Here is a 12,497-nt window from a genome sequence, read left to right on the forward strand (position 1 = left end):
TGCCAGCGCCCACCTGGTCAACCCACCCCTGCAGGACGAATGGAGCACCTGATGGGGAGCAATCCTCCCTGACACGGATAGCACAGACCCAGGCAGACAGCGCTTCCAGTGGTCCGTGTGACTCTCACTACAGCATGCGACAGACACTATGTCCTACTTTTCTATGGGACACTCTCATGCACGGCTGTGAAGCGAGGGACGGGGAGAAAGAAGAAAACTGGGAATAAAGCTGGGGAAAGTGTGAGGGAGGCAGAGAGGACAACCAGGAGTAACACCGGACCGTCCACACTCCTGGACTAGCACTGGGTGCCCAGTTCCAAATCCTTCACGGGCAGTTTGAGTCCCAGGGACGAGGTTCCCAGGGGGTCGATCATATTCTTGTAACGCTCCCCGCGGTGCTGAGCTAAGAAGGGGCCCCAGTCTGGCTGTGGCGAGCAAACCAACTTCAGCCTCTGCGGAAAAATAAAAAAAAAAAAAAAAAAAAGGCAAAGACACACATAGTTACAATAGGACTACACCTTCCTCCACTATGGCGCACCTAGCCATCTCTAAAAGGCTAGGAATCTCTGCTCCAGATCCCTCCCTCACTGAAACCAAGAGGTTCCTGCAGAGAGGGAGACAATCAGGGAGACTAGCCCACATTCCTTAACCAGGGCAGCGATAGAAAAATCAAGACTCAGTTTTGTTCACTTGAAATTACTTACATCACCCTGAAAACAACATTATGATCGCTCCATGGTTATCTTGCACAAGTTTGGTAGAGGACAAAGGGCCCAGATTTAGTTATACATCTCTCCCCACAAATGAAGAGAACCCCCAAGTTTCTACTTCTGCTCCCCAACAGCAAAAGCCATGGGCTCAATTACATTTGTTCAGTGGTCTCAACGGTGGTTGCTACAACAGAATAATTGGATTTTGTTTAGCATATTTCCCCAAAGTATATAAATGGCAAAGAAAAAGAGCCAACCCTGAAGATACATGACCAAGCATGAACAAAGATTTTAATTATCTGTGGACAAAAAATATATGTTTCTGATTTGGTTCCACAGTGCAGGTTCATATAGGTAAGCTTTAAAATAATAGGGCTGTCTCTAGTCCTTCAACAGAACTTTTTATAGAAAATAAAATCTGACAGAAGCATCTAGAAAAAGAAAAAAACTTATTTCTTACTATATAAGAGGGAATAATTATATGTTTATTACCGATTAAAGAGAATCTGGCTCTCATAGCTGTTAGTTTAATCTCCCCTTAATCATCAGCTTGCAACCTTTGTGTCCCAAATTAACCATAATAAATTTGCACAGCCAACTCATCAATCTAGAGAATTCCAGGCTGCAACGACAGCAGCAGAGGTTACAGGAGGTTGTTAGGGGAAAGAGATCCCTGGATCCTCTGGCTGGAAGCTGGCATCCTGGGAGTGGTTGGGACCAAGCTGATTTACACCAGAGGATAATGAACAAAATATTCTGGGGATGTAAACCAAAATACCATTTTCATACAGGGGTGAGTGAAAGCAATGGCTACCCGCTGGCCCAGCTCAAGTGACTACTTATGTTGTGTGACGACCAGCAGCTCACCCCCATCCTGCTTCTTCCTCCAGCCTCTTATATGAATCTCGCTGACCGAGAGCAGAACCCACGCAGCCCTTCTCTACCCCAGTGAACAGGTATTTCTTTGTATTGCTCTAGATCATCAGTTCTCAACCTGTGAGTTGCAACCCCTTTGGCAAACCTCTAGCTCCAAAAATGTTTACATAATGATTCCTAACATTAGCAAAATTACAGTTATGAACTTGCAACGGAAATAATTTTATGGTTGGGAGTCACCGCAACATGAGGAACTGCAATAAGGGGTCACAGCACTGGGGAAGGAGGGTTAAGAAACACTCGTCTAGATCCATGCAAACTTGAGCATGCATCTGAATCACTGGAAAATGAAGCCAAGGTTGCATTTCCCTGAGATCTGAGCTCTGTGTAGTCATGAGAATCTGACTGTGCATTTATGACAAGCTCTCAGGTGCCTCTGGATCAGACCCTGATCCAGCACTGATATGGGCCAAACACCTTGAGGATGGAGGCAGGGTTCATTCATCCTCAGCCCACCTAGGTAAGAGACCTTTTTTCTTTGAGACAGGGTCTCAGATAGCCCATGCTAGTCTAAAGTTCATTCTACAGCTAAGGATGGCCTTGAACTCATGGTCCTCCAGCTTCTACTTCTCACGGGCTAGAATTACTGGTATGCTTGAACAAGTGAGTTCTCATAAGTAACCAATGCTGGGTGGTTCTTCAGTGGCGGCTGAAGTAAATAGCAGTCCCATCCACTCCATGGAAAAGGCAGGGGTTATTTTCAGGACAAGAGTGAAATGGGTTCAGATAGGGAAGGAATGGGCTGGTGAGCTAGTTAGCCTGTCACAGCTACAGACATCTAGAAAGAGGGAGTGCCAACTGAAGAATTTTCTCCACTAGATTGGTCTGTACGCAAGACTTGGAACATTGTCTTGATTAATGATGGACGTGGGAGGGCCCAGTCCATTGGAGCAGTGCCACCAGGGGCTGGTGGCTCTGGGGGATATAAGAAAACAAACTGAGCAAGCCACGAGGGGCAAGTCAGTAAGCTGCACTCCTCCGTGGCCTCTGCTTCTGTTCCTACCTCTAGGTTCCTGCCTTGAGCTCCTGCCCTGGGACTGTGACCTGGGAATACTGAGATGAAATAAGTCCTTGCCTCCCCCAAGATGCTTTTGGTCATGGTTTTATTGGAGCAACGGAAACCTAGCTAGGACACTTGGTAAAGAAAAGCCAGCCTCCGCTCATTCCAGCCACGCCCTGGGATGTCATTGTATTTTTAACCAGCTTGGCTCTTCTTAACCCGGGAACAATAGGGGGTGGTGGTGAGTTTAAGTTTAATGGCAATAAACACTTGGAAGAAAGGAGGCTTGGTTGTAGAGGAACACTAGGAAAGGGGAAACCCTCTGTGTGGTTAAAAAACCAACTCCAAGATGTAAATAGCAGCCCGAGGAGGGGACGGAAGCTCTAGGAAAGAGGACACGTTGGCATCATCCATCCCAGGGCTGCCGGCACGCGGAGGAATAGCACAATAATAGCTCAGCCCCACGATTGGCTGGGCTCCTCCGGTACAGGAATAATACATAATAGAAATGGGCTTAATAGAATCGGCGGCAACTGTAATCACTTACTCACCCAGTACCCGTCTTGAATACGTTTACTGAATCTTTTGTTTTTAATGCATAGAGCCTTTTAGGATCTCTCCCTTGAGAAAGGCTAGCAAGGGAAACGGAGCCAGTGGAATTACCTCGATAAATCTGCCAGGAGCCAGATACATTTTTATCACAAACATAATCGGGATCCAGATGACAGAGCAGGCAAGCATCAGCCACCCAAGTACCATGGACCAGTTAGGGTAGCGGTAAGAGCCGTAGGTCATGGGCTCCCACTGGTAGAAGCTGAAGCACAGGATAAACTAGGGGAGAAGAGAGAGGTATGTTAGGATGATGAAGGCTGGGTCATTCATTCACTCAGCAAGCACGTGTTCCATGTTTTCGTTTCCCTTACATCATCGTATGCATACACTTGTCCATCTGAAAAGGGATTTTCAAGCCGGGCGATGGTTGCACACGCCTTTAATCCCAGCACTCGGGAGGCAGAGGCAGGCAGATCTCTGGAAGTTCGAGGCCAGCCTGGTCTACAAGAGCTAGTTCCGGGACGGGCACCAAAGCTACAGAGCAATCCTGTCGGATTTTCTAGTTGAAGAAAGTAAATCCCAAGGAGATGAAGGTGGCCTACGTACACTCAGCTCCTGCTCCTGTGTTTGCCATCTCATAGGAAGTCGGCAGGGTCTATACATGGAGAGACCACACCAAGAGCACAGTGACTCTTGGGATGGGTAGGAGAGGGGATGCTGAGAATTCTGATGAGATCGTCTGAACTAACATTGATAATCAAGCCTTTTTTATCATGGGGAAAAGGTGTGTTAAATTTATATCTTTCAATCGTTTTCATTGAATCCACTTGGCTTCCTCCTAGAACGAGGAATGACCCACACAGAAGAGCTGCCTTTAAAGTTGACTGTGTGAGACCCAGAACGGTCCCTCAGAGGTGACTGATCTGGAAGCATGGTCCTATAATAAACCACGGTAGAGGGAAAGGATGCACAACCCCCCTCCACTGACTCAAGATGAACAGCATCATCACCAGTGAGTCCAGAGACCACGCTCTGCTGCTAATGAGCTGAGGGGCCTCTCAGACATCCCAACAACAAAACGGGCTTGTTTCACACCCTTCACACAGTGCTGGGGTCAGGAGGCTGGCGTTAACTCCAGAGCCCTTCCTCATTTTTTAAAAGTCCATGATTTTTTGGCTTCTGCCAATTATCTGCTATCAGTCCATCTGAGATCCATCCAGGGGCTTGGCTGGGTAACAGGATAGGGTCGAAGGAAGGCGTGTGCTGAAGACAGAGGCACCTTTACAGAAAGCCAGGCTTCAGACAGCCCCAGCCCAACCTGTAGACTCCATCTCCCAAGACAATGTGGTTCAGTGTGTCCTTCCTGCCTGTGGCAGCATTGGCCTGGGATTGGCCACAAAAGTCCTTTCCCCGGCTCTGCCTCTGTCTTCCTACCTTGAGCTTTGGAGACAGAGTGATTGGAGGGAATCACGCTAGTGAAAATTACAGCTGGGAGCATTTTGGAGAAGCGTGGAACTCTACACAAGCACAAGGCATCCACGCCACTGCTGCAGCACCCGGGCTCCAGGGCGCGTGATTCTTCCAATGCAACAGTGATTCATACACTGACTCACAGCAATGTGAGCCTGAACACAAGGCTTCCATGGAGAATGAGGGCTACGTTAGCCCCCTCTCAAACATTTGCCCCTGGAGTCATAAGCTTTATTAGCCAGTCTATTGGAAGTGTGGCCCAGTATCACTACGGCTTGCTGCTCTGTTCCGTTTACTATATAAATAGCAAGGCATCTGCTTGTGTGTGTGTCTTAGTCAGGAACGTGATCAGACTATGCATATGTTAATTGCGTGAGGATATTTATGGCTCCATAAATCCGCGACGGCACATAGAAGAATGATGGATTTTATTTCAGAGGCCCTGAACTAATTTTAAACCCATAATCTTACCCTAGTCCAAGACCTCAAAGACATCTATGCCACGGAAGGCAAAGGGCAGAGCCTAGGCAGGGCTGAGACCTTTGATGGCCATTCCCACTTGTGCAGATATCACATCAAACTTTTAGGCGCAAGCCGGTTGCTTGCCATAAATTTCCCTCTGCCAAGTCAGCTTTGGTGAAAGGCTGCCCTTGGGTGGGCTTCGGCGCACGGGGGAGCGGGGGATCTAGCCACTGAGTCACGCCCACCCCTGCCTTTGACTGACAGCTACCAATACAGACCCAGGAGACCCTGGTTGGTGAGGATGGAGCTGACCACATCTACCCCGAACAGCACAGCAAATCTCCCTCAAGACAGTGCCAGGGCATCTCCTCAGCTTCTGACATGAAATCACGCGAAGCCCAGCAGAGCTGAGAGGCGTTTTCCCAAGAATGAAAATTAAAAAAAATAAAAAATAAAAAAAAAATCAAGCTCCTGGAATTCCTTCTCCCTGGTTGGGAAGACTTGACTATTTTAACCCAAACTGGCCATGTTCCACCAGAGGATAAGAAGCTAGAGTGTCAGAGGCAGAGGGTGGGCTTGAAGCCCACCCCACCTCAGAGGCCATGTGACTCTATGGCTGTGTGGCCTCAAGCGATTCCTCACTATGTCTGAGCCTCTGTGAACACATCTGTAAAAAGAGAGACAGCATGGGTGCAAACTTCAACGACTAGGCTGGTGAAGGGCCTGCCCCAAACACACCTCCACACAGCAGCAGCAGCAGGAGGGCCGTGCAGTGTATTTCCACAGAACATGCGCACATTCTAACAGTCTTCTAGGACTGGAGGGAAAGGAGGGCAGGATCTAGAACAAACTCTAACACTGACTTAGCTGATAATAGAGCATGAGGGGTGGGGGTGAGGACACCAAAGGTCAGCAGGGACAGGATGCACCACGGCAGCCTCTGCAGACCATGGTAGCACCCTCGTCCTCATACCCACAAGCTAAGCCCGGCTCCCCACCCAATCCAGCTCCGAGTACCTGTCTTTAAGTCTTCCCAGGTGTCACACCCCAACTCTGGGGGGACCTTGAGACCACAGTATGGATGTGGGTAAGCTATTGATGTCAGTGCAGAAAATGAGGACAGCGGAATGGATTTTCTATCTAAATCTCCGGTGTTTCAGAAGGATACGGTTTGATTAAAACACACTCTGAGACGGGAAAAGAAAAGGCAAACAGATGAAGAAAACATGTATTTTCATTGCACCTGCTTTTAGCCAGCCTGCATCTTAAGCAAAGCTGGTGTCTGGTAGTGAAAAGCGGGCTCTTTATGTGGTTTCTAGCGCCACCTACTGGGACAAATAGAAATTACAAACAACTTCCTTCAAGCTTGCCCAAAAAAGGACTCCCAAAAGCCAGAGGAAACTTCATCAGGCGATGAAAGGAGACAGAGACAGAGAACCACATTGGAGCACCGGACTGAAATCTCAAGGTCCAAATCAGGAGCAGAAGGAGAGAGAGCACAAGCAAGGAACTTAGGACCGGGAGGGGTGCACCCATACACTGAGACAATGGGGATTGGGAACTCACCAAGGCCAGCTGGCCTGGGTCTGAAAAAGCCTGGGTCAAAACTGGTCTCGCTGAACATAGCGGACAAGGAGGACTACTGAGACCTCAAGAACAATGGCAACGGGTTTTTGATTCTACTGCACCTATTGGTTTCGTGGGAGCCTAGGCAGTTTCGTGGATGCTCACCTTACTAGACCTGGATGGAGGTGGGTGGTCCTTGGACTTCCCACAGGGCAGAGAACCCTGATTGCTATTAGGGAAGAAGAGGGGGGGGGAATTGATAGGGGAGGGGGGGGGGAAAGGGGAGGCAGCGGTGGGGAAGAGACAGAAATCTTTAATAAATAAATAAATAAATTAAAAAAAAAAAGAAAAAGATAAGCTTCAGGGGATCGGAAAGGCAAAATCTCTGCTAGTTAATTTCCTTGGTGAAGAGAGCAAGGGCCACACTGACAGCTTCTGGCACAATAATGGGGGTGACAAAGTGCGTGTCTAAGTCCCTGTACAGATCACGTTAGAAAGGTGGATGTCAGTGAATCTCAAAACACCATCCTCACACTTGAAGATGACAAAACAGCTCTCAAAGCAATAAAATCAACAGTTAAAACCTGACTGAAATGACATTAATTGTAGAGCAGACACGTAGCGTGGTGGTTAGGAGCCAGAATACGTGAGTTTGAAACTTAACTGTAGCCAACTTTTGTATATTGAATGTTAGGTCAATTACATAACTCCAGGCTTCAGTTTCCCTGTGATATTTTGGTGGTGGTTTTCTGAGACAGGGTTTCTCTCTGTAACAGCTCTGGCTATCCTGGAACTCACTCTGTAGATCAGGCTAGCCTCAAAAGCACAGAGATCCACCTGCCTCAGGAAGGGCACCCCCACTACCCGGCAGTGGTATTTAGTTTTGCTTGCCAACTTGACACACCCTAGAATCATCTGGAAGGGAGTCTCAATGAAGGACTCTCTAGATCAGGTGGCCCTGTGGTATTGCCATGCTAACAGATGTGGGGTCATTCAATCACTGTGGGCGGCATCAATCCCTAGGCAGGGGGATCTCATACTATAGAAATCCGGGGCTGGAGCCATGTGGAACTCCAGCTCCAGGGGATCCAATGCCATCTTCTGGAGTCTGCAGGTACCCACATGCACCTGCACATACATGCACACAGACACACACATATACACACATGTAAGGAAATATCAGAATACATCCTTTCCTGGAAAGTGGAGAGCTAGCTGGGCACCAACAACCCTGGGTGCCTTCGCATCACTCTGCTATTGACTGTGGGTGGAGCTAGCTGCTTCAGGCTCCTCCCACTGTGACGTCCTTGTTATTGATGTGGGATTCCTTCTGTAGGCTACGAATATGTATTCTTCCCATTGGTTAATAAAGAACCTGCTTTGGCCTATGGCAGAATAGAATGTAGCTTAGGCAGGAAATCCAAGCAGAAATAGAGAGAGAAAGAAGGCAGGGTCAAGAGAGATGCCAGCCAGCCGCCCATTGAACAGGACAGAACACTTAAAGTAATGCTATGGCTACTTGGCAACATATAGATTTTTAGAAATGGGTTCATTTACAAGTGAGATCTAGTCAGTAATAGCCTAAACCATTAGATAAGCAATATGTTTCTGAGTGACTGATTATTATTTTTCTTTTCTTTTCTTTTTTTTTTTTTTTTTTTTTTTTTTTTTTTGGTTTTTCGAGACAGGGTTTCTCTGCGGTTTTGGAGCCTGTCCTGGAACTAGCTCTTGTAGACCAGGCTGGTCTCGAACTCACAGAGATCCACCTGCCTCTGCCTCCCGAGTGCTGGGATTAAAGGCATGCGCCACCACCGCCCGGCCTATTTTTCTTTTCTTATTTTTTTTGTTTGTATTTTCGTTGTTGTTGTTTTTCATTTTTTGAAACAGGGTTTCTCTGTGGCTTTGGAGCCTGTCCTGGAACTCCAGGCTAGCCTCAAACTCACAGAGATTTGCCTGTCTCTGCCTCCCGAGTGCTGGGACTAACAGCGTGCACCAATGATTGATTATTCTATAAACAGTTGCGGGGACTGGCGGGCAGGAGAGAAACCGGTTCAGTGGACCCCAGGGGGAGACAGAGAAAAGCCTCCGGCTGCACATTATGATTAATTACAACCTGGAACTGTTCGTGGAAATGAATCCTCTCGACCTCTGAGTTGTTAGGACATCTTATCAGGGCAAATGGAAAGGAAATAGGCCATTCCCCTTCTGCAAGACAGCCTGGCAGTTCTGTAAGAGGGGGGGCTCTACACACAAATCACCTCGAACAGAATCGGAACCAAGGAGATGTATGGTTTGCATGGCTGTGGAGTGCCATCTGCTAGCACACAAGACAGATGGATATAAGGTAAGCATTCTATACAGATGTGCTAATGCCTATCACGCAGTCCCAGCTGTGCTCCTCACCAGCTGGGCACCTGCAGGTAAGTCGCTTCATCGTTCTGAATGTCAGTTCACCCCCCTAAAAGACAAGGGCAATACCCATCCCACCAGCTCCCCAGGCTCACGGGAGGCACATGCATTCAAAGGCAGAACACTGGCAAGCACACAAGGCAGTGTCTCTGAGAGAAGGCTCTCAGCCCTTACAGTTAAAATGGTCGGGGTGACGAACGCCCAGCAGACTTTCCAGAAGATGTTGGGCTGGAATCCAATCATCATCTCAATGTCTTCACAGAACCTCTGCAAGCCTGCAAAGAGACAACAGAGGCCATGTGTGAGGTGCAGTGGGCAGGGGCAGGGAGAGGCAGACACCAGGGCCCCTCACTCAAGAACCTTGCTAAGGAAGAACCCAACTGAAGTTTCCTATTGCACAAGAAACCCTGGGACAGATGCCTCACTGCCAGGGACCCTGGGGCTAACTGAATGTGGAAACAGATCCTAAACCCTCTCTCCAGTGAGGCTCAGAGCTGTCATGGCAGCATCCCCAAGGCTTAGTTCCTGGAGTGTTGGCAGTGGTCCTTATATGCATATGGCTGCTGTGGCGGGTGGCTTGGTGTGCTTGTTGACAAGACAGGCAGAAAGAGATTTTGGAAAACCAAGATGCTGTAATATGAAAGGCCTGGTTCTTAGCAAGAGTTTCTGTGGGCTGGGTGTGTGGCTCGCGCCTCTCAAGAGCATTTTCATCGCGTCCGCACAGCTCTGCTTGGTGTCCGATCATGATTACAGGTGAAACCACTGTGCATTCCTAGTGTCCATCACACGCAGCTGGAACGGAATGACTGGGATCTTGGCCACTCCCCAACTTCACTCAAGTAAAATGCAAAGGAGGCGGTTCTTCATCCAGTCCCACGCTGCCACCCTCCTGGTAACCTCTTAGTTTAGGAGTGGGATTGGAACATGGCTTGGAAGGAAAGGCACTCACTGTATCCTAAGAACCCTCAGAACTAGGGGGTCAATATGCAAAGGGGGGCCTGATAGCTTCCTGAGTGCACATCTCTGTACCGGGAATACCTAAAGCCCCACCCTGGTGTATTCGAGATGTGTTCCTCATAGAGAGAGGGGAGCCCTGATGTGCTGGGGACAGAACCATCATGCGAAATCTAGAGATTCCTCAAAAAGTTAGAAGCAGAGGTTAACAGGGGACCAGTATTCATTCCCACAGTGAGGAGACAGCCAGCGGGTGTGGGAGAGTGTGCTGAAGATGTCTGATCGCAGCTCACTGTGGCACTATTCGCCGTCACCCAGTCATGACAGGAACTTACCTACCTGTCAAAGGCGAGTGAAGAGAAGCTCGCATCCACATACATGCACATTAGCTCATACATGCACACAAAATATCCATGCACACGTATGCATATGCATACACATCATCACACATGCATTTACACACAGACACACACACACACAATAAAAATCATAATCAACCACACCAAGGAACCTGAGGGACATTATGTTTTGTAAAGTCAGCCAGATAAAGCCAGATGCCACACAATCTCCCTTCTATGTGGAATCTAAAACAAGCAAGCAGACATAGCCTTGGATACAGAGAGCAGAATGGTAGCTTCCAGAGGCTGAGGAGTACACATAGGGCCATACTGGTCAAGGGTATGGTGTTTCTGTTAGAATAAGCACTGGGGGTGTCTAGGGTAATAATTGTGTTAGCTAGTTTGATGCAATCATTGCATTGCACACATATATATAGGCAGTGTCATTTGAACCCCATGACAAAGGTCGACCAGATGACCAGGACCCTACGCTCAGGAGGACCCTGCACCTGGTGCAATGCTCTCCGCCCACCAGCTCAAAACTCTGTACCAAACTTTAATGAGAGATTCCACATTTTCTTTTTTGTTTTTTTGTTTTGTTTTGTTTTTGTTTTTTGCCTTTTTTTTTTTTTTGAGATTCCACATTTTCATTTTGGGTGAGGTTGCACAAATTGTGTCTCTTGTTGGAGTGAAGCTGTGGGCAACCCCAGTCATTCTAATCTGGGCAGCAGGAATGCCCGTGTCTGAAAGCTAAACCCTCTCCTGAAAGGTTTCGACCTTGAACTCAGCTGAACCTTCTCTCAGTCTCCACATTCATTTCTTTCATCTCTACAGGGTCGTTTTCCTGGTTTTCCTGGCCACTCACCCTCTTTTTTCTCTCTGAACAGTCAAAGAGCTCACAGTCGGGAAGCTCGGCTTAGGGCTGACCTCCTCAACCGTCTTACCGTGTCTGTGGAGCCTGGCCTCTGCAGCATACTAATGGGAGAATTTCAGCTGGCTACTTGATCCCATAATAAATCCAAAATCGTCCCCATCATAGAGCAAATGTCTGTATGCCTCCTCTATAATATAGAGACCCTTAAAGTGAACTGAAAGCCTCTGATCACGCCCTTGCTTCCTCAGCTCTGCAGTCGCGCACCAGATCAACCAGGTTCATTTCCGTTCTCCCCAGACCTGCGCTCAGCCCTCTCATGCCTGTTCACAGAACTGGGGCCTTGTCATCTTAGAAAGAACACACTGTTCTCGGGGATGCAGTTCATGCGTTTGTGCAGATTCTCTTCCCATCGCTAACAAATAATCCTTTCTCCCTGGATTTATTTCTTCCTATTTTGTTTTTAGTTAGCAATCAGAGCAATGACTCTGCTGTGATACTCTGTTGTGTATACATTGCGGTGGCTTGCTCACAGCCGCCCTTCACCCTCTCTTTTCCAGCTCATCCTGCACTGTGCTTCTATGATGAGACAGGGAGGGAGGGAGGGAGGGAGGGAGGGAGGGAGGGAGGGGAAGAGGTAAGGATGGGGGAAGAGATTGAAATTTACTTTTTGTTAGATTTCCTATATTTTTAATTATGAGCATGCGTGCACATGCATGTGTACATGCATGTGAGTACAGTACCCACAAAGGACAGCAGAGGGCACCAGATACCCTGAAATTGGAGTTTTAGACAATTATGAGTGCTGGGAACCAAACTCTGGTCATCTCTCAAGTCCCCAAATTTATACACACACACACACACACACACACACACACTTTTATTTTATTTTCATGTGTTGTGTTTGAGGTTTTTGCTTTCATGTGTATATGTACCATGTGCATGCCTGGTGACAACAGAGGCCAGAAGAAGGCATTGGATCCTCTAAGACTGGAGTTATAGACAGTTGTGTGCTGTGTGCGGTGCTGGGAACTGACCCTGGATCCTCTGGAAGAGCATCCAGTGCTCTTAACTACTGAGACGTCTCTGCAGCCCCAAGCTTTACTTCTTAAATATCCATCAGATGCAATTCCAAGTCCAGCCTGGGTCTATCACAGGCTCTATCTGATTCTGAAGGGTGCCCCATACCGTTCCTTAGAGACCAAAGGATTTCCTGTCCCCAAGGAAAT

At 47.9% G+C, this 12,497-nt stretch overlaps 1 protein-coding gene across 1 annotated transcript in view; it reads right to left on the reverse strand.

Moving 5' to 3' along the window:
• Nucleotides 1-296: 296 nt before the first annotated feature.
• Nucleotides 297-12,497, reverse strand: part of Slc6a5 (solute carrier family 6 member 5) — a 49,424-nt gene continuing 37,223 nt past the window's right edge. Inside the window, exons 13-15 of the mRNA XM_050122097.1 lie at nucleotides 9,280-9,380; nucleotides 3,310-3,477; nucleotides 297-452 (exon numbers count right to left, since the gene is read on the reverse strand). Of these exons, the coding sequence (XP_049978054.1) occupies nucleotides 297-452; nucleotides 3,310-3,477; nucleotides 9,280-9,380 (425 nt within the window). The remainder of the gene's footprint in view (nucleotides 453-3,309; nucleotides 3,478-9,279; nucleotides 9,381-12,497) is intronic.

Source organism: Alexandromys fortis, unplaced genomic scaffold (assembly GCF_014885135.2).
Source record: "Alexandromys fortis isolate MF-2015 unplaced genomic scaffold, M_Fortis_MF-2015_v1.1 scaffold_170, whole genome shotgun sequence".
Lineage (NCBI taxonomy): Eukaryota > Metazoa > Chordata > Mammalia > Rodentia > Cricetidae > Alexandromys > Alexandromys fortis.